We start from the raw sequence: 20875 nt of genomic DNA, 5'->3' as shown, positions 1-20875 counted from the left end.
GTTGGACGGCTCGACCGGTATATTTATCCCTAGGATCTAAAATCAAGTCAGACGGGTTTTCATCCAACACAGGAGGGTTTTAGGACTCCAGTAGCGAGAAGCAGAGGAGCCGCCACAACGCGCTCTTCCCCTTCTCAAACTCAAGGATGCCTAAATCGAAGCGTAATAGACCAGGTGAGGCTTCTAATTCTTGCTTTTTGCTCAAGTTTCAAGTTTACATTTGTTCATGATTACTCTGTACATTTCAGTTTGAGCTCGCATGATGCAAAGTCTTATAGTTTTAGTGTTTGATTTGTTTTGCGAATTGCAGTGACGTTATCGAAGACTACGAAGAAGGGGAGGAACCATAAAGAATCAATCGTGAATTCAATAAGACAGGCGGTAGACAGTTACAACTCTATTTATGTTTTTTCTTTCGAGAATATGAGGAATCAAAAGTTCAAGGAATTTAGGGAGCAGCTCAAGTCTAGTAGCAGGTAAAATTTCACACTTTTTCAAGGATGTCTACTGTCCGCTTGCTTTCCGAAGAAAGGCTGTTCTTGCTGTCTGCCCTTACTTCCCTTTGCTTGAAATCTATCTGGTATGATGTCGTTATGGCAGGTTTTTCCTTGGATCGAACAAAGTGATGCAGGTCTCTTTAGGCAGATCTGTTGCTGATGAAATAAGACCTAGCATTCACAAAGTCTCTAAGGTAGACATTCTCTCCTATGTTGGAGTTTTTTCTGTCATTTTCTTTTTTGGTACTGAGAAAGTTTCTTGATTTCCTTCTCAGCTTTTGTGTGGAGATACTGGGCTTTATCTTACTAATTTGCCAAAAGAAGAGGTCCAAAGGTATCCCTTCAACAGTCATTTTAAATTACATAGAAAATGCCAGTGTTTGATGATATACCTGAATTTCAGGTGTTTAAAGTTTTTGGTTGATTAGATTAAAGAAATGTATGATTCTAGTCTGGAATGACATCAGCCTTACACCAAAACCCCCAGGGCCCTTGACCTTCATTAATAAACATGATCTTTTTGTTGGCCAGATGCATGAAAGTGGTTGATTAGGAAACCTCCAGTGAAAAGCCATACACGTGTTATAGGCGGTCGAAGTTTTAACTTGTAAGGATACATTTGTTTGTAAAACTTCCAATCAAATCTCAAGTTAAACACATGGATGCAGGTCAGAACGTGGGGCATCATTCCTTATTCCATATCTTGGTTAGTTATTGGAGGTTTTCAGGATACATTAGTTATATAATATAAAATCATAAGTTAAACAGTTGAATGTGGCTGAGAAGGCGTGCATAATTTCTTATTCCTCTATCTTCTTTTCCTCCTTGGTTGTGAGAAATCTAGTGTTGAAAAGCTAGAAGGTCTGTTGTAGGGTTTTACTGTCTTTGATGATGTCTGATATTCAACCCTTGGATTTCGCACTGGTCATAGACCCAAGGTAATGTAGTTATGTAGTCCTACTGTCTTCTGGCTAGTGAATCTTGATAGATGGTGTACTCCACGAAGAGTTGAATCTTGTAAATCTGTATGCAACTGCCATTTTCATTTTCTAAAGTGTTCTTCTTTTATATTATAGCATGGAATAAATATATAATAGATCTCTTGTTCTCTAGAGTGTGTTCAGATTTTGTTCTCCACTTCTCCTATGGATGTTTTGGTTCATTTCTTTCATCTTACTTCCCCCCCCCTTAATGTCTTTTTGCAGACTGTTTGAAGAATATGAGGAATATGACTTTGCAAGGACAGGAAGCTCAGCTACAGAAAAGGTTTGTGAGAGCCAATTATTTCTAATTTGTCTTTTGGTAGATAGTTGAGGTCTGAAGAGCTAATTTGTTTACTTCATTAGGCCCCTCAAAGGAGCTGATTGGAACACATTATAATATGGGAAAATTGTTATCAGGGGGGGGGGGGGTGAAGCATATTATGTTCTTTCATCTATAATTTTTCAAGAATCTGTCTGTATCAGGGTTACCTTACATGATATTCCATTAACCCAGTCACTGCGTGTAGAGATTTGCTCAACTTTATTAATATTCTAGGAACACCCCCCCCATTTTTTTTATAAATCCAAGGTGTACGATTGACAAGCATCCTTTTTTTTTTACCTCCACTTTCAGTGAAGCTCCAATTATCATCAGATGTGATTTTTCCTGATCAATAAGAAAGAAGAAAGAAGCTGCTAACTTTTTCTATCTGACAAATTTGCAAACCCTTATGATTGGACTGGGGGATGCAGGGATGTTAGCTGTTTGGAAAAAAATGCATGCATGTGAGTCTCAGTGTTTGCAAGATTTGAAAAAAAAGGATTCCTCATGGCCTCGTATTCTTGAGAAGTTAAAGATGTGTTTACATCTAATTCCAGGGAGAGTTTTAGGATTTAGATTTTTCAAACTAGAACCTGCTGGCCTTTCCTGAACATTAAAGACCTCTCCTCTTAATTTTCTGAACCTGCTGGCCTTCGTTTCAAGATATTATTTCTCTTCTTTCTCCATTTTGCATGGGAACTGTCCTGATCAATCAAAATGTGCAAAATGATTCAAAGGGGTTGGGTGGGTGGGTTATATATTCTTACTCTTTGGTGACTAAATTACTTGAATGAAGAGTAGGGATGATTTAGGATGTATTCTCCCACATAAGAAAATTTTTTTATATTAACTTAGTTGGGCTTGTGATAGTTGCCAGGGTTCAAAGAAAGATTCTTGAATTGAAATTAAGACTGCTGGTTATTAACACCCTCCCCTGATGTGTTCCACAAACCTAGTAGGACAGATTCATGGAACTAATCTACAGGACATTGTAGCAATGGATTAAGAAGATGCTAGAAAACAGAACAGAATTGAGAAAACTTAAACAACTCGATATCTAGCAATCTGATGTGGCAGGAAGGCTGGTCGAGTATTTTTAGTAGCCTACAGAACCTTTGCTCCAAGAATCATAATGAATCAACGGTTGAATATACAGAAACTGATATGGACAGAATTTAGTAACTAGGCAAGATCACAAAATAGATAGTTAATAGATTGCAAGCTAGAGATTCTCCTATCAGATGGACTGCACATTTAGTTCGACTGGAGTTTCCTTGAAGGGGAAAAATCTATCAAAGTATGAGCCCAATCCCTTGGTTAGAAAGGCTGATATAATAGGTCCAATCTGAAGCCAGAATTGTGAAGATTTCTGGAATCGCAGGCTGCTGGAAGTTTCTGTAAATTGAAAGAGGTAATGAGAGAAAAAGAAAAGAAGAAAAAAAAAGAGAAGTAGAAGTATTTTTTGGTCTCCCACCAACTTGAAGAATGGTATCCGACCAGTCTTCACATAGGCATCTCCCCTAGTCTGCCTCTCACAGCGTGGAAGTCTCTCACTTACATGCACAATGCACAAAGGGTTTCTGTCAAAATCGTTAGGCTAGAGAATACCTCCTCCTTTATTTATGAATTGCCTTGATACAAAAATGGAAAATCCCCTTGGCTATTGGATAGAATTACAAAATAGAAATTAAATAGAAGTTACATGAAAATAGAAATTCAAAGTAGAAACTAGATAAAATCTAACTTGGTCAATGACTAAGCAGACAAATTAGAAACTAAACAAAAATAGCAACTAAATAAAATCTTCTCAAGGCATTTTGACAGCTCAAATATTCTAGAAGATATCCCTCGCAAATCAGCAGCCCATCTACTCCATGATATGCTGCACGCAACAGCACCAAGATCCTCTAAACATCTCCATGCAAGGGCCCTATGGGCCCACAAATCTGTCCAAATATTCCTGCTGGTCGATGACAGTATAGAACTTGATATGTGGGCTTACATTTTATCAGAATATGGACCCAAATATGCTGGCTCGATGGGCTATCTGAATTCGTGCTGGTTGATGACAATTTTGTTTCAAACACAAACTACCCCCTCCCACACACACCCAAAAAAAGGGGGGGGGGGTTGATGGGTTCCATTGGAGAAATTAAAGAAAAATGAGGTTTCAAATTTTGGAATTTGATGAAACTTGAAGGAATAGAATAAACACGGTATTGTGTGTTGGGGGGTGTTTGAAACAAAATTGTTTGTGCTTGTGTGGCTAAGCTGCTGGTGGTGTTCTCCTTTTGAAAAACAGGGTATGGATGTAAGAGAAAACCTCTGGGCTGTGGGGTCCTTAGCTGTTAGGTTTCAGGTAAAGCTCGAGTAATAAAGGTGCATGTACTGTTGGGGTTTATTCTTTGTCTTGTTGTATGAAGTGTGGATCTCTCTAAACAAGAAAATTTCAGATGGTTGGCAGTGACAACCTTCCAATTCTACTTTATTTATGAAATGACAGTTTTATGCAGTTGAAGAAATGGTCACATGCAGTCTCAAGATAAAATAAAGTTTCTTTTTTTGGGGAGGGGGTTGTTGGAGGGATGAACTTTAGAAATCCACCTAGAGGCTGAAGAAATCTAATTCACAACCATGAATCCTCTTGTCCAGATATTCAGTTGATCTGAAATAAAATCCTTCATTCATTAGCCTAAACATGTAGGTAAAACCCCTGCATTCACATAGACACATAAACGGACAACTTGTAGTAGGACTAAAATGAACGTATTTATTAGATTGTGACTCAAAGTAAATTACCAGGACAAATCCAAACTCATCCTCTGCTACCTGTTGAGGCTCAATATAAAGCTTAAATTGCACACATACACACACACACACTTAAAAAAAGAGAGGAAGAATTTGGATAAAATTAACTGTTTTGAGAGAGAGAACTTTTAACTCTGGTGGTACTTACTACTGTCATATAACCAAAAAATGAGACCCATTGGTCATAATGGGAATTCTAGGGGCAAAAGAGGAAACTAATAGAAATAAGGCCTATTGAAGTTGCCAGTGATATCACAGCTGGTTTCCACTTGGTGCTTCAATTAGCGCATGCTCTGTTAGGAACGTAGGCTTATGTGAGCGGTGATTAAATTGTCATTCTGTGAACAAGAGTAAGCAGTTTTTTACCAAGATAACCTTACAAGCCAGCTGAAAAGTACACCAACAGGGCTCGTTGTGTGGGCCCACAGACAAAAAAGTTAAAATTACTGCAGTTGCTATATAAAACATGGATCAGATTTTTTTCTTGTTCCTCCTTTCCCCTTTAACCTTCTAATTCCCCTTGCGAAAGGGGGGGGGGGGGGAGGGATGGGCTGAATAGAAAAGCTAAGATATGCCTTATGTTTTGAATTCTTGCAATTCTCCTAAAATACCTTTTAGATATGGTGAAGGAAGCCTACCCATTTTACCCTTGTGTTGATCCTTCAAGGAAATTGCAAGTATATTCAATTTGGTTCATTACTTAAATGTGATGGGCTTGTCTTGGTAGTTCCCTTTTTATTTTATCACCTATTTTATTTCAGAAAGGAGTGCTTATCTTTTTCAATTGTGGAGCTTTTCTGGAAGTAGTTGTTGCATGCCATTCTTTGGGATTATTGGGATTTGGGAATATAGATAAGGAGAATGTTTGAAGACAATGAATCCCTGACTCCTCAAGGCACAATTACAGCATGACTTTGATATGTGAGTGAACTTTTGACTGACGTTTAGCACTGAATACCTATTCTTTAGAGGTATGAGGTGTGTTGTGTGGCCACAGTGGAAGAATTATTCTATCTTTTCTTTTATGCTCTACTGGCAGACTTCAACTAAGTTAAGGTTCCTGACTTTTTATGTCAGTTGAGGTTTGTGAAGGACTTTCAGCTCCCTTGTTTTATCACATTGTATAAGTTGATGGTGCCTGCAAACAAAATAACAAGAATGCATGACATTAGCAAATCCTTGGGACCTGAAATTAGTTCTGGGGCTTGGAGACTGCCTCACATCATTAGGGAAATTTGGTTTTACAAATGCATACCAGGAATGCTAGTCAAGTCTAAAGTTTTGAGGGGTCCAATGTGATGTGCTGCTCCTATTTTTTCTTTTTCTCCACCGCAACTCCTTTATTTTCCATTTTTCTACCTTTGTGATGCTTGCAGGCATTAATGTATGTATTCTACTGTAATTTGTTGTAAATTGAGAATTTTTTGATTTTTTCATTATTTTTTTGCACATTTCTCTTGTATGCGATGCTTTGTAGTTGCATTTATGTGTGTTTATTTTATTAGGTGGAGCTGAAAGAAGGGCCTTTAGATCAGTTCACACATGAGATGGAGCCATTTTTACGCAAGCAAGGGATGCCTGTTCGATTGAACAAAGGTGTGGTAGAGCTTGTCTCTGACTTTGCTGTATGTGAAGGGGGAAACCCGTTGTCACCTGAGGCAGCTCGCATACTGGTTTGTTATCTTACAACTCTACTGCAACTATTTTAATTATTTTTTGATATACTAGGTAATCGCCCATGTGCTTGATTAATATTCCGTTGCTGTTACTGGGAGTCATTTCAGGATCTCCCCCCTTGGTTGGACAACATCTATCCATGTTATCTTGTTTTATGGTGCTGTCGTTTCTCTATGATAAATGTTATGGGTCTCTATTTTACACATTAATGAGGTCATCCATATTGTAAGAACACAAGCCCTAATCATGGTACGTATCCAGTCCTCAGTATCAGGCCTCTCGTGGCATTCTTTTCCCTTTAGTCATACAGCATTGTCTTGTGATAAAGAAGATGCACGGGCAAAGGTACCTATCCAGCTCTCAGTATCAGCTTGGCATGTTCACCCCAAGTTTTTTGATCTGGTTTATTTTGGGGAGGGGTTGTATTACTGCATGTAGTTGGTGGATCATTTAGGAAACGTTATGTTTGATCCATAATGGAGTAGGAGTGGAAATAAGATTGGCATAAATCTGATGGCATTTTGAGGCCTTCTCTTTTGGGTTTGGGGGAACACAATAGGTGACCCTTTGATTGGTCATGTTTGGCTTTCGGTGCCAGCCTGGTGTTTTTGGGTTCAACTTCTGATGATTTAATTTTGCTGTAAATGAAGCTTTTTGAGCTGATAGTGGTGCAAGTTATTCTGGATTTGTCTGATCCTTGTTCATGTGCAGCGTCTGCTTGGGATTAAGATGGCAACCTTTCGCCTTCATCTAATCTGCCGGTGGAGCCCAGATGATTTTGAATTTTATGAAGGGCTGTGTCTTTCGGCAGGTGAATCATCATAGGCCCCTCCGAATTGCTCATGTGAATGTAAGCACCGTCTGGGAGTGTTCATGCACATGTATTGTACGAATAGTTATAGGTAGTAATAGCAAGCTAAGTTAGATGTTGGAAGTGTGTTTTTTTCGGTTGGGAGGTGTTGAGTGCCAGGTTGAATCTGGTCGAAATTTTGTTTTCCTGCTTTTGCTTGCCCTTGCACTTCGGTTTTGTAATTTATTCAGGCTGAGAGGTAAACTTCCTTTTTCTGTTCATGTTTGTACTCCATAAGCGGAATGGATATTTTTGAGCATTGAACCTGGGGTTTGACCTTCGATTGTGTAGCATCTTGAGGGCCACCCATGTTTACCCATTTGAAACATTCTCCAGCACTCTAGCAAGAAGCTCAAGACAAAACATCCTTTAGTTTTGAAACCCCAGGCCACCTGACATTTTGCTGGTACACTGCTTTCCCATTTAAGCCAAGATACATCCTTAATACCCCCAAATGTTTTGCATGAGTTTGTCAAAAATCTTACAAACATTCGATGGGCAGAGGAACATGGACATTGCAAAGATGGGAATTGAAGAAAACACAGATTTGATTAAAACTCTCTTCTGCAGCAGACAAGTGTTTTTTTTCACCCAGAAAGCTTAGATTGAACTCTGTCAATGATACTCTGAAAAGAGATTTTCTTCGAGTGATAAAACAGTAGGAAGTCTTGAGGTATTTCCCATCATCCCAAACCTTATGAAGACCTGTAGACCCCGAGACTGAACTTCTGATTTGTTGTGATTAACAGCCTGCCCAGAGAAAGAATAATATTGGTTAAAGATGGTCATAATGTAATTTTACATTCTGACTTTGCCTAGCCCAAGAGCATTGAATATACCAATGAATCTGGAGCAAAACACAATTTTTGAAGAATTTGCGCAAGAAAAGACCATTCAATCCTATCATAGACTTTATAAGGTCTATAAGTTGCAGAGCTAGTTTAGTCTAGTTTTGCACTAATTAGACTACATTGAATGCAAGATCTTATGAGCAACATAAATGTTGTCCGAGATAGCCTGATTAGAAATAAATGCCCTTTGTTGTGGACCAACAATGGAAATTTAAAGAAACTTTAGTCTATTGTCCAAACATTTGGCGAAGTAACCAACTTATTTGTTTTTTTTTTTAAATGAAAAGAACTTCAATTGCCCCCTTCTCAAGTACCAAACTTTATCTGCAAGAAGGAAACAACAACAACAACAACCATAAGCTTATCTCAACTAAATGGGGTCGGCTACATGAATCCGAAGAGGTTATGATAGTAAAAGAAATAAGAGAAGTAAAAAGAAGTACAGGAAGTAAAAGAGAGAAGAATAGAAAATAAGTAAAGAAAAAAAAAGTCAAAACAGCATCCCAGGAACATTCCCCTACGAGGGGTCGGCTAGATGGGTCCTAGTCCTCCAAACAACTCTATCTACGGTCATACTAGGATTGAGTCCTACCGCATGCATATCTTTTCTTTCCACTTCTCCAATAGTCATCTTAGGCCTACCCCTATCTCTTTTAGCTCCGTCAAACTAAATCTGGTCACTCTTCCTTACCGGTGCATCCATAGGTCTTCGTTGGACATGACCATACTACCTCAAGTGGCTCTCACGAAACTTGTCTTGGATTGGTGCAACTCCCAATTTGTTTTTAATACAATCATTTCTTACTCTATCTCTCCTGGTCTTGCCACACATCCTCCTCAACATCCTCATCTCTGCTACACTCATCTTATCTATATTACTTTTCTTAACTGTCCAACATTCCGCTCCATAAGTCATGGCTGGTCTTATAACTGTCCTATAGAATTTTCCTTTAAGCTTAATAGGCATGCGTTTGTCACATAACACTCCCGGGAATAATATAATAACCAACTATAATAAAAAAATGGGAAAAAAAATTCCGTTGCCGGGACTTGAACCCGGGTCTCTCGGGTGAGAGCCGAGTATCCTAACCAACTAGACTACAACGGATTGGTGTTAAGTTATTATCTAGCTAAGGAAAAGACCTAAAACATTTGATTTGTCATATCAACAATACAGAGAAGAGCTCTCTACTGCATCGGCATGGTCAATCAACTACAATTTGGAACCCCCAATTAGTCAGGCAATATAAGTAATCCTTCCATGGAAAATGCAATCATGGATTGAAGACATTTCAGATGTGTCGAGTTCGAGTTTGGACCACTTAAGAGTGTTGCAAGCTTATCATTAGTGAAGAAGAAGAAGATCAAAGTGATAATATTGCTATTTAGTGATAAATTACAAGAAGGAATAATGAATTAACTAATGAATCACATCAAACTGTGATAATCTTCTCTCAATTTATCCCCCATCACCAACCCCCTCTTATCCATCTTCCCAAAAATCAGCTTAGCTTCCTCAAACCTCCTCCTCTTCATCAAATACTTCCCCAGATGCCCAAAATTCTGAGCATCCAACGCCTTATCCTTCCCTGCAACGCTTAACACGAACTCGACTGCCTGAGCAAAGTACTCCAACCTCACCAACCCATTAATAACATGAGCATGCGTCGAATACAAAGCAGGTACACCTTCCTCCTCCATCCTCCTCAACATCGCCAAACCCCCTTCAATCTTCCCTGCCTTACAAGCTCCAAGCACCATTGCATCGTAAGTCCTCGAATCCGCTTCAATTTTCTCCTCCCGAATCTCCGTCAAAACTCCAACCGCAGCCGAAAGATCTCCCTTGACGCAGTACGCCGTGAGGAGGTAGTTATAGGAGGCGACGTCTGGGGAGATCCTAGTCTCTCTCATCAGAGCTAAGACGCGATGGGCTTCTTCCATTTTCTTCTTTCTCGTGAGGGTGCTGACGATTGGGTGGAAAGTGCAGGCGTTAATGCCGTGATTGCCGTGAATCATCACCTCGACGATACGCAGAGATCTCTGAATTTGATTCAATCTGCAAAGACGGGCAATGAGGGCATCGAAGGCGCCCTTACGGGCGAAGCCTTTGTCGAGATTGGAAATTGTTTCGGTGAGGGTGTCGAGGATGGAAAGGTCATCGTCGTAGTTGGTGATGAAATTGAAGGTGTTGCCGGTGTTGAAGCATCCGTCTTTGTTACGCTTGTTGAGGAGGTGGTGAAGGGTCTTGAAATCTCGGGCACGGCCGGCGTCAGAGACGAGATCGTCGTAGTAGGCGGAGTTGGGCTGGTCTGGGTAGGGGTATCGGGCCTTTTGGGTGGTGGGTGTGCAGAGGAAACGGGAGGTGATGCAGAGGAGAGAAGGAGAAGCCGAGATCTTCATCTTCCCATGGGTTTTACAGAAGAGTATTCTCGCCAACATGGTTCAGGGTTTAGGGTTTTAGATTCAGGTCTCAAGATGAGAAAAGAGAGGGCAGTTGAAGGCTGTGGATTTTGAGGACGAAGATACTCTTTCCTGCTCCGATTGGTTTCAAGGCTTCAGGCGGGCTGGGCTGGGCTGGGATTAGATTTTTAAGTGGGCCTGAGCTACTGTGCCCTAGATTAATTTTGCTAAAGGGAATTATAACTCATCATAGATTTACTGCATGGAGGGCCGGATCAGGATCGTCTCCAGGAGCTCAGCGCCCAGGGGGCATCCAGCGGGCTGCACACATCTCGGCACATGCCTAGGGATATGTGCCGGACAGCCCAACGGCTGGCAGCACTCTGGGCGTACTGGGTTCCCTGGAAACAAGCTAAATTCTGGAGGGCCCTCATGGCCTCACTTCCCATTCAAGGTTTTCTCCTTTCATTGCCCATTTTTTTTTATGCCCTTTTTTCCAAGATGGTTTGGGCCGGTGTTCTGGCCAAATGCTGGCCTTCCCTTTGATCGAGAGTGGGCTTGGGTGCTCTCAAATTTAAAGGTAAGTCTCTAGTTATGTCGTGGTCAAGCATGCTTTTTGTGTTGTTATATATAACATTTGGTGGGAAAGAAATAGGCGAAGATTGTTGAACTCTCTTCGCTGCTTCTTGCTAATCGAGAATAAGGGTGTTAAACGGTTCAATTTTGACTGCTTGAGGGTAGAAACCGTAATCAGACCGTTTAGCTAAACGGTTGCATATCCAAAATCGTAACCATTTAGTAAACTGTTTCGGTTATACGGTTTTTAAACAGTTTCGCTTAAATGGTTATACACGGTTTTCGATCAAATGGTTATACACGGTTTTCAGTTAAATGGTTCTATACGGTTTTACACGGTTTAGGTTAGCCGATTATGAATAACATTTTGATTTATTAAATAGTTTAATAGTTTTCAAGCCAAACCTCCTGCATTTTTTAATAGAAAATGGGTTGCAACCTGCAATGCATCTCTTTTAATTAATAAATACCTTCAATTGAAGATGGATCCCATGAAAATGTTTTACCTTCAATCACTATTTACCCATTTTTCTTTTTTTCTTTTTGGTTAGAAAACAGTTTACCTTCTATTTACTAATACTAATTAGTTATTAATTATGAAATTATTAGTTTTTTTTTTTTAAAAAAAAAAGGAAATCATTTATTGATGAAACGTGACTTAGTGAGTTAGTGATTTAGTGGTTAGTACTTAGTAGTTGCTAATGCTAGGTTTTGAATCTTTTGATGTTTAGTTTAAATGGTTATAATCGATTGTAATTGGATTAAATGGCTTGAAACCGTTGCATTAATCGGTTAAAATCGGACCGAACCACTTAACTAAATGGTGGCATTTCTGAAACTATAACCAGACCATTTAACCGGTTCTGATTTAAACGGCTCGATTCGATTTCGATAAACGGTTTCGATTTTGTTTTGACACCCTTAATCGAGAATGATATCTCCTTTGATGTTCCCCGAAAGGTTCTGCTTTTACATTTCCCCCCATGGCATCGGCTAGGGATATATTTATCTCTATCTCCCGGGACCTGCCAGTTCCGTATATACCCCTAGCCATTTTGGTTTGCTCTTAGTGTGTTAAATCCCGTGGTTGTAGGTTTATAGGCCTTGGCCTAATTTTTGTTCCTCCTTTTGTTTCGGCCCACGGGCTTGTATATTTGTCCTTTTCCCTCACTTGGGTTCAATTAAGGGTGTCAAACGGTGCGGTTTTGATTATACGGTGTGGTTCCGGTTCAGTGCACATTTTGCAAGGTAGAAATCAAAACCGCACCGGATAAGAATCACCCAAAATCAAAATCATTTTATATGCGGTGCGGTTTTCGCGGTTTCTATTCGATTTTTTTTATACGGCTAAAAACCAGTTTACATGCGGTTTGTCATACCAGTTCACATCTGGTTTCAACTTTGTATCCTTTAATTCTATCATCCATTTCCTTGTTATGTGGGAGAAATTATATATTTCATAAACAAATTAGAATATAATTAATAAATAAGAATATCACTAACAAAACCTTATAATTAATACTCAACCTTCCACCTTTGTACCCATTAATTCAATTAACCCATTTCATAAACAAATCAGAATATATCATCGGTTTCACAAAAGCAAAGAATAAATAATTACTATGGACCTCCACTGCAACTTTGAAACCACTCTAAGAGATGAGACCGTGAAGAAGACAAATTGAAGTGAACGACTCAACGTTGAGGAGAGGTGGCTGGCGACGTAAAGACGATTTCGCAGTCGTGTTAATTGGGGAGTATGTAACTAACTATTAAAACCTAAAGGGTAAAAGGTAAAAGGATTAGTCAATTAGGTAAAACATAAAAGAGAAGAGGATTAGACAGTTATGGACTCTTGGATTCTATCCGATTCTATTCAGTTCAAAACTGGCGGTTAATCGACGGTTTTTCGATTTTGAATTGAACCAAACCGGATAGAGAACATGTGACATCAGAATCGCACCATTTTTTTGTGATTCGATTCGGTTCGATCGTAAACAATCGGTTCCGATTTCGATATTCGGTTTCGGTTTCATTTTGACACCCTTAAGTTGAATATATTTTGTGAAAAAAACAAAGGGAAAATTTCACGGACACTCCCTAAAAGTATCCAATATCTCAGAAACTTACCATACTTGGTCAAAATAGCAAGCTTCCCCCTAACGTTAAGCAGGTGACGGGTGACCCCCAAGATAAAATTTCGATTTTACCCTCTTAGTGTCACCCAAAGTAAAGAGTCGATTTTACCCTCTTAGTTATTTAACTATAAAAAAAGAAAGTAACACCCATGGTACCCCTTCTTCATCTTCTTCTTCTTCTTTCTTTTTCCCGCAACACCACCGTCCCCCCTACGTAGAAATTCTCCTTCCTCGACAACTGATGCTACTTCCTTGACTCGAAATCAAAATAGTAACAGAAATCCTTACCCTCTTCTCCTTCTTGTTCTGAAATTTTCATGCCTTATCATACTCATTCGGCTTCGATCCATTCACAGGGGTCTGATACCCTAAGAAGACGATGGATATAAATACCTTGATATTGAACTTCTCTATCGCAATGAGAACACGCGGATCCGAACAATTAACTTGCTTCAAGGTATAGTTACAGTCCAAAGTCGAGCTGGAATTAACAATCTTCTCCTCAGACTTCTCGATGGTGTTTGTGGTGATGGGAACCTCGGCAGCAGCAGCAGGGGAAACGAAAAGGGCGAGTGTGGACAGATCCTCGCCAGTCTGGATTATCGAAGAATCGATTTTAAAAATGGCGTTCTCTACTTGGGTAAAAACGTTAGTGAGGGCTTTGAAGGATTCAAACCAGGGATCCTAAGGTTGGTATGTGATGGCAATTGGAGAGGATAATAGCAGAGAAGTTGGAAATGGCGAGGTGGTGGAACGGCGCCGCAGGTGGGTTGAGCAGGGCAGTTGCGTTGGTGAGGCCTAGGGCTTCATCATCATCATCTGCAACTGCATCGTACCACACCATACAGGCAATACCAAGAGATTACACAGGTAGCAGAATGTCCGCCAGGGACAGAGCCCAAGGCAGGATCCCTGCCGTCATCTTCGCCCAGCAATTCCAAGAACTCGACCCTAATAGCAGTATCAGTAGTGGCAATGACAGTAGAATTAGCACGGCCGTATCAAGGAAGCATCTCATCACCACTGAAAGGAAACAAATTCATTCCATACTTAAGTCGGTAGAACCTCTATTCTTGTGCTCTACCACGTTTCAGCTCCAAATTCGTGCAGGTGCCGGCTCCTCTCACCTCCTCGAGTCCGGAACAGTGCTTCCTATAAAGATTCATAAGGATCCCGACACCGGGAAAATCCTAAACCTGGTTTTTGCTTGGGCTCAGAGTGGTTCAGAGTTGAAGGTCAATGTGCCAATCATTTTTAAGGGAGAGGATCGTTGCCCTGGGATCTTGAAAGGAGGGCATCTGAACAGGATAAGAGCAAGTTTGAAATACCTGTGTGGTATACTGGTATGTGATGGCAATTGCAGTAAAGGGAGGATTTCATGGAAGTTCCTTTCTAGGGTTTCACGGTGTCTGAGAAAGAAGAAGAAGCCCCTGTTCTTGCTTCTTCCGCCGTCAGATCGAAGATGATGAAGAGATAACCCTTAAGGGTATTATGGTAAGTTTATATTTTTTAAGGGTAAGTTGATCATTATAAAATAAATAACAGCAACTTAACAGCACAAGCCTAACGAAGTGGATTAAGTTCATATATCTTAATAAAATAAGGGTAGTTTATGAGATATTAGATACTTTCAGGGTTGTGTCCGTGAAATTTTCCCAAAAAAAAATGGCTACTTGGTAGTGTAACCCTGTGTCGAAACACACAGGAGTATGTGAAATTACCACCCATCTGAGAAATAAAAAATCTCATCCACATTGATGCTCTTGTGTGCGCTTTCATTGGTTCCTGCACTGGTGCAAAAGCCACGCGACTATGTACATTATTGTGTTTTAAACTGTTGGATGGGAAAGCGATGGGAATATGTTATTACACTTCTTGCCCTCCATCTCATCCAATGGAATGTGTTTAATTAGAAATTTTTTTTCCACCATGGATAATGAGAAGTCAAGAGGTTCAGGGACATGGATAACTTAGGCTGTAGATGTAATAAAGATTTTAAATCAATACATGTAATTGGTCCTACCTCCTTGTCTTGAAATTGGCATCTAAGAAAGAATTAGTAAATAGAAGCACACAAAAGTGTTATGTGCCTAATGAGTGTTATGTGCCTAATGGGGGCCATCTACTATATGAGCATTAGATTGGACCAGTTTAATATGTGATACGTTAAAGGATTTTATTTAACGTATTCCAACAACTCTAGAGCTTTTCAAGTATCAATCAAATATTCAATATTTAGTATCAGAGCCAGACACTACGTCACGGTTTCAAGTCACAAAAAGAGCTATCTAAGAGAAGACTACTTCGAGTAAAGTAAAAGTCATAAAAAAAAAAAGATTAACTACCGACAGAGTGAGCCATCGATGACGATAGTTACAGAAACATTGTAACTTGTAATGTGCTTAATGGAGTCCGATCTAATACATGAAGATTAAATTAAACAAATCTAATATGAGATTAATTAAAGGACTTGAGCTAATGCATTCCAAAAGCCTTAAACTTTTGACGCATCGATCAAAAAACCATTTAGAAATTGGTTTCAATCGGAATTTCGAGTTTGAACGGGAGATACTTTGAGTTGACCCATCGATTCTAAAATTAGAAGGAGGCCAACAATTACAACTAAACAAGTGTGAAAAGGCAGTAGAAATTTTATAGGCAATGTTGGGTCCACAGATATGTGTGGCGCACTATATTTTCACAGATGTGTGGTGCACATCGGCATATGTCATCTCTCTTCGACCCTACCAAGTTTTAAGACTAAGACTACCACATCCATCAGGAATCATGGGAAGAGATTAGCTAGGAAGAAGAGGGGTTTGGGGAAAAAAGAGAAAGGATTAGAAGTGTGATGTGACATACAAATAGTGTTACGTGTCACTTTATCTGTGAAGGAACATTTACAGATTTTCATAGTAGTAGTACAGGTGACGTGGACCAGATGTGACAAAGCAACAGTGTTGACATAACACCCTTCTAAATCAACCACGTAGACACTAATCACTCACTTTTTTTTTTTTTCTGTTTGGTAAACACTAACCTGACTTTAGGTTATGTATAAAATGGGTACCCAGTAAAGTATAATCAAGCGACCAGCATATTCTTTCTTGACTTTGATTTAAAGATGCTTGACCTAAGCTCTAAAAAAAATACGGATCAGATATGTTAAGAAATCAATTCCTTTTGAATTCATGAAGATATTTCTTCCTTTTGTCGCATTGCGCTTAAAGGATGGAAGGGAGTTAGTGCATCAAGTTGTTCATAAGGGTCAATTTGATCTTCTTTTGTAGGAAAGAAAACAAGTGGATCCGATAATTCATCATCCTCGTTGGTAGTAGGTAGTAAAGCCTAATTTTATTCAATTCCTTGTCTTTCAAAAATCATAGATATGGTCCTCTTCTAAATATCGTAAATGATGATTGAAAACACTCAATGTCTCAATCATGTGAGTATCAATGGTAGTGCATGAAACGGTATCATCATTAGGGGACTTATAATGGTTAAGAAAGAGAGAAAAATAAATTAAAAAAAATATGTCCTATGAGACAGTATACAATTGAATAGATAGTGTGGGGATCTTTTTCCTTTATATTAAACTGAGATGATGATTAATATATTTCTACATGTCTATTGGTGTCTTGTAACCTAAATTTTGTTTAAGAAAAATGTCTATTATTGTCTCTCTCTCTCTCTATCTATATATATATATAAATTCAAGGGAAAAATTGTTGAAAAGTAATTTAATGTAAATGTGTGTATTATAAGAACAGATTTTATCAAGATACCACACTAATTTACTAGCCAATGCTAATAAATATAATTTTGTTATATTTATAAAAAACTTACACTATTTTGCATGAAATTTACACGAAAAAATTTGATAGAAGTTAAAGAAAGAGTTAAAAAAATGACAAATTATTGTCATAACAGTTGTTGCAAAATTAATCAATAATCGCTTGCGTGACTGCAAATTGTTGCATCGATTCCATCAAAGACAGCTGACCATGGGATCGGCTGGGTCATAGGAGAAGTGTGTTGAGGCTGGATCAGGTTCTCATATGAGAATGGTTCTCTTCAATTCCATCTATGTGGCTTAGGCTATTCGAAAACGATTCTCGTACGAAGACTAGTGCTAAGGTTTTTTTTTTTGGTGAAGTGCTAAGTGCTAAGTCGGTCAAGGACTCAAGACAGTTGAAGCAGATACGTTATTGTGGGTCCTCCTAATTCCTGACTCAGGACCACAGGACATGTGGACAAAAGTTTGTACCTGATATTCTAAACCGTTGGATTAGGATCAAGGCCATTTGGCATTTCAAATCAAATAAGATTCAATTAACTGGAAAGAGATCGAGAATAAAAACAAAGCAGTGAAGAGAAGAGAAGAGAAGAGAAGACAAGAGAGCAAGAGCCGATCCGAATTGGTTTGCGTACCAGGAGAATCTTGGAACAGTGTTGAAAAGTCATTTTAAAAAGCTTACAAGTCAAATGTGTACGGAACGAGTCAAGGGAGAGTCAGAGTGAGTCAAGACGATGTGAGGCTGGTGGTGAGTAAATGCTCGTACTTGTCAACGGCGTTCTTGGGGACCGCCACCATCACCTTCACTGCATTTCTCTGCTCGAAAACTGGTAAGAGCAGACAATACCTGTCGCAACAAATGGGACCCACGTGAACGGGCTTCCCCATTCCCATTCCCAGGTCAACTCTCTCCAATCCCAGCCTTGACCACTGTGATATTATCAACACTCCAACCGAGTCTGGGCATGCCCTTGACCCACTCACCGATTCCACAACCCTTCTCACGTACTCGTCTCCTACTCTCTCCTTGGCTTTCCTAACCAATCCAGCCGCCCAACCCAGCCCATTCTCAATCAGCTCCTTCGCCCCGGTCTGCGCACAGCCCAGCACGAATCCGTTTCCGTAATAGCCTTCAGGGAGGTTGGGCTTCACTTTGTTCCGAATGTTGACGCTGAAGAGAAGCCTCAACGTTTGTGTCCCCGGTAGCTGCAAAGCTTTAGCCCAGCATCTCCATACGTGGGCTGAGAGCACCTCGAACGACGTGTACGAACGATTCAGCTCGTTGGGTTGGCTGGTGGACGGTGCGAGCTTCTTGAGTTGCGTTAGAGCTCTTCGATCGAAGGTGACGCATGTTGGAGTGAGTGGTTCTCGGGAGAACCGTTGGACAAACCCATAGGAGTCTTGAATTTGGTCGAACTCGGGGTGGCAAGCCGCCGGAGATCGGTGGTGGGGTTGGCGAATGACCGGGTCGAGAAGGTGGCGATGCCAGATGGGTTTCGGTTTCAATTCAGCGAGTCCACATCTGTCCGTGGCTAGGTCCGCGACTGTGTTGAGGAAGTCGGCGCTACCGATTCCGTCGCAGAGACAATGGCTGATACCTACGCCAACCGCCGCTGCACCATCAGGGAGCCAAGTTAGCTGGACAGCAAGAGGTGGGGTCCCTTGAAGAACGTCTGCCACGTGGAAGGACAGCAGGTTTCGCCATTGGGTGGAGTAACGCGGGGCACTTTCCAACTCAGCTGCTGGGATATCGGAGACGGCTTCGATGAATACCGCACCTTGGGCTCGACACACGACCTCAAGGTTCGAGGCGTCTGGTCGGGCCGCCCTGATTCGACCGGCGAGTGGGTAGTAAGAGACGAGGGCTTGCGAAAGTGCAGCTTTAAGACGTGCGGTGGTGGCAGAGCGGTTAGGAACTGAACGAGAGCGGTAGACGAAGAGGTATTCAATGGTGAAGCGGAGGAAAAGCTGAGAATCGAGAGCGGAGAGGGTAAGGACATGGGTTGGGGTTGGTTCTGAAGGGGTTACCAGTACTGCTTCTTTCACTCGTATGCTGGTGTTTGCCATGATTTTACTACACGGTATTTTGAGACGAAGAAGAGAAAGTTCGGCTTTCAAACACCTTGTGTGTGTCTGCTTCGACAAGGGGAGTTCAGGGGGCAAGGGGGTGTTTTTAAGGCGACACGCGAGGGTGAGAAGAACTGTAGAACAAAAGAACGAGCCACCTGGATCTTTTCTCACCCTCTCTCTCTCTCTAAAGATTTGTGCGAGATTCTCCGTGCGTCGCTTTATGGATTATATATTAAAAACAAATCTGGGTTATGCTTTCTGTCCGTTTGGGGGACATCTATCTATCTATTTAGCCCCGCTCTTCTTCTTACCGTCTCTCTCTCTTTCTCTGGTTGGCTTTTCTTTTGAGTTGATGGGCGATGGATGCTGGTGCCTGTGTTTCGCATCACCACGTTAATACGAGGGGGGCCCAACTGCCAAAGTGCTCGGATCCGAATATCTGATCATATTTTACAAAGCAGAGACTGAGTCGGTATTGCTTGATCATAGTATGGAGGGCTCGTGGATATGCTCACTACATGATCGATGATTTGTCTCCTAGGTATGAGTAAAGCCTAGAACGAGAAAGGGAGTCGATAAAAAGATTGTAAGTAGGCGCATAAGAGGTTATACCCAAAAAAAAAAAAAGGTAGACGCATAGGAGGCTCAGTGCTTGCTGGCTTTTATCACATGGGTCTTCCGTATAAAACCAAACTGAAGAAATATCCAAAATGCATAGAATATGAATATTACATCTGTGAAAAGAGAGGGGGAGCATCTACTGGGTGCCCACTGTTGCGTAGGGCACACTCTCTTGCTTGTCGGGCCACTGAACCCCACCGTGGCACCGTATCAAGATTCAATTTGGCGCATGAAAGATTACATTTTATGGCATCCTAATTCCTTCGTAGCCCCACTGCTTGTTTGTTTCTTACTGGCTTCTTTTGTGTCTTTCTCTGTACCTGTAATTTCTAACAATCCATTACAATATACAATCGGATTTCTTCGTCAAAGTTGGAGAATGTTTTACTTTTTTCCTTACTTGTAGGGATAAACCCACCGTCCCACACACACCAGAATAAGTGAATAACCTTACCTTGAGGATTGAGCCGTGACACCGATACCCATTACCAAGAAAGGAACACAACTTGGGACTATCTTTGCTAATGAAGTAGCTTCTCCAATATTCCCTAAAGTAGCCCTTGATGCTACATGCTAGAGCACACTCATTGCATCAAAACCCATAATTAATATTGAAATCTAGATGACAAGGGAGGCTTTATTAGTGGTGTTTTAACTCAATTAACTATCCATCACCCATCTAATCAGTCCGCATTTTACATTTCATGGGGGTGCAAGGTAGAGATGCTCATTGCCATGTGAAGATTGAGGACCCACCAACCTGGTACTTGCTTTTCTTTTCAAGAAAAAGAGGAAGGAAATTTAAGCTACATACTGCACCAGGGTAGTAAGATACTAGGGAAGTAAAGACCCACAGATCTATCATAGTTCATGAGTCAAGTCCTTTTTTTATGGGCCCTTTAGCTATTAGATGACGCATTCCTAAACAGATAAGAACATGGGGAGAAACAACTTTGTCACCTCCTTTGTAGGTAGACTCTGGATATGCCTCTGTACTCAGTCATGTTTGTTTCTATTCTCTTTCTCTTTCCCATTTACTAGAAGCCATGCTTGTTTTGATAAGTGGTTCTCGTCTTTTCACAAAAGCAAAGAAGAAAAGGGAGAAAAGATAGAAAGATTTGTTTAAGAAGGAATATCAACCTATGGAGAGAGAGAGGAGCTTTGATTGATTATTATGAGACAAGCATGATTGCATCCTTGATGAGTTAATAATACTCTTTATTTTATTTGAATGAGGGCTGAGCCATGAATAGGAAGATGAGAGAGGTTATTTAACAAAGATTGCA

At 40.5% G+C, this 20875-nt stretch overlaps 4 protein-coding genes and 1 non-coding gene across 5 annotated transcripts; 2 read left to right on the top strand and 3 right to left on the bottom strand.

The window, feature by feature from the left end:
• Window positions 1–40: 40 nt before the first annotated feature.
• On the top strand, window positions 41–7358 carry LOC122663518 (mRNA turnover protein 4 homolog). Its single transcript, XM_043859160.1, has 7 exons — window positions 41–174; window positions 311–476; window positions 601–691; window positions 773–831; window positions 1703–1763; window positions 6116–6283; window positions 6999–7358. Exons 1-7 carry the CDS (start codon window positions 147–149, stop codon window positions 7110–7112), a joined length of 687 nt encoding a protein of 228 aa, XP_043715095.1. The 5' UTR covers window positions 41–146; the 3' UTR covers window positions 7113–7358.
• Window positions 7359–9023: 1665 nt separating this feature from the next.
• Window positions 9024–9096, bottom strand: TRNAE-CUC. Its single transcript has one exon. It is a non-coding gene; the product is annotated as a tRNA-Glu (tRNA).
• Window positions 9097–9378: 282 nt separating this feature from the next.
• LOC122663480 (pentatricopeptide repeat-containing protein At2g40240, mitochondrial) lies at window positions 9379–10482 on the bottom strand. Its single transcript, XM_043859158.1, has one exon. It carries the CDS (start codon window positions 10425–10427, stop codon window positions 9417–9419), a length of 1011 nt encoding a protein of 336 aa, XP_043715093.1. The 5' UTR covers window positions 10428–10482; the 3' UTR covers window positions 9379–9416.
• A 3335-nt stretch (window positions 10483–13817) lies between these two features.
• LOC122663486 (50S ribosomal protein L25-like) lies at window positions 13818–14568 on the top strand. Its single transcript, XM_043859161.1, has one exon. It carries the CDS (start codon window positions 13840–13842, stop codon window positions 14566–14568), a length of 729 nt encoding a protein of 242 aa, XP_043715096.1. The 5' UTR covers window positions 13818–13839.
• A 2911-nt stretch (window positions 14569–17479) lies between these two features.
• On the bottom strand, window positions 17480–19254 carry LOC122663464 (alcohol acyltransferase 9-like). Its single transcript, XM_043859157.1, has one exon. It carries the CDS (start codon window positions 18963–18965, stop codon window positions 17625–17627), a length of 1341 nt encoding a protein of 446 aa, XP_043715092.1. The 5' UTR covers window positions 18966–19254; the 3' UTR covers window positions 17480–17624.
• Window positions 19255–20875: the final 1621 nt, after the last annotated feature.

The sequence above is a fragment of the Telopea speciosissima genome, chromosome 1, assembly GCF_018873765.1.
Source record: "Telopea speciosissima isolate NSW1024214 ecotype Mountain lineage chromosome 1, Tspe_v1, whole genome shotgun sequence".
NCBI lineage: Eukaryota > Viridiplantae > Streptophyta > Magnoliopsida > Proteales > Proteaceae > Telopea > Telopea speciosissima.
Note: the sequence above shows the minus strand (reverse complement) of the source record. Positions and strands in the feature narration are given on the sequence as shown.

Coding starts and splice junctions, on each gene's coding strand:
- LOC122663518 (XM_043859160.1), top strand. CDS start 147: ATGCCTAAATCGAAGCGTAATAGACCAG. Junction 477..600: donor CAGCTCAAGTCTAGTAGCAG/GTAAAATTTCAC, acceptor TCGTTATGGCAG/GTTTTTCCTTGGATCGAACA. Junction 1,764..6,115: donor GAAGCTCAGCTACAGAAAAG/GTTTGTGAGAGC, acceptor TTATTTTATTAG/GTGGAGCTGAAAGAAGGGCC.
- LOC122663480 (XM_043859158.1), bottom strand. CDS start 10,427: ATGTTGGCGAGAATACTCTTCTGTAAAACCCATGGGAAGATGAAGATC.
- LOC122663486 (XM_043859161.1), top strand. CDS start 13,840: ATGGCGAGGTGGTGGAACGGCGCCGCAGGTGGGTTGAGCAGGGCAGTT.
- LOC122663464 (XM_043859157.1), bottom strand. CDS start 18,965: ATGGCAAACACCAGCATACGAGTGAAAGAAGCAGTACTGGTAACCCCT.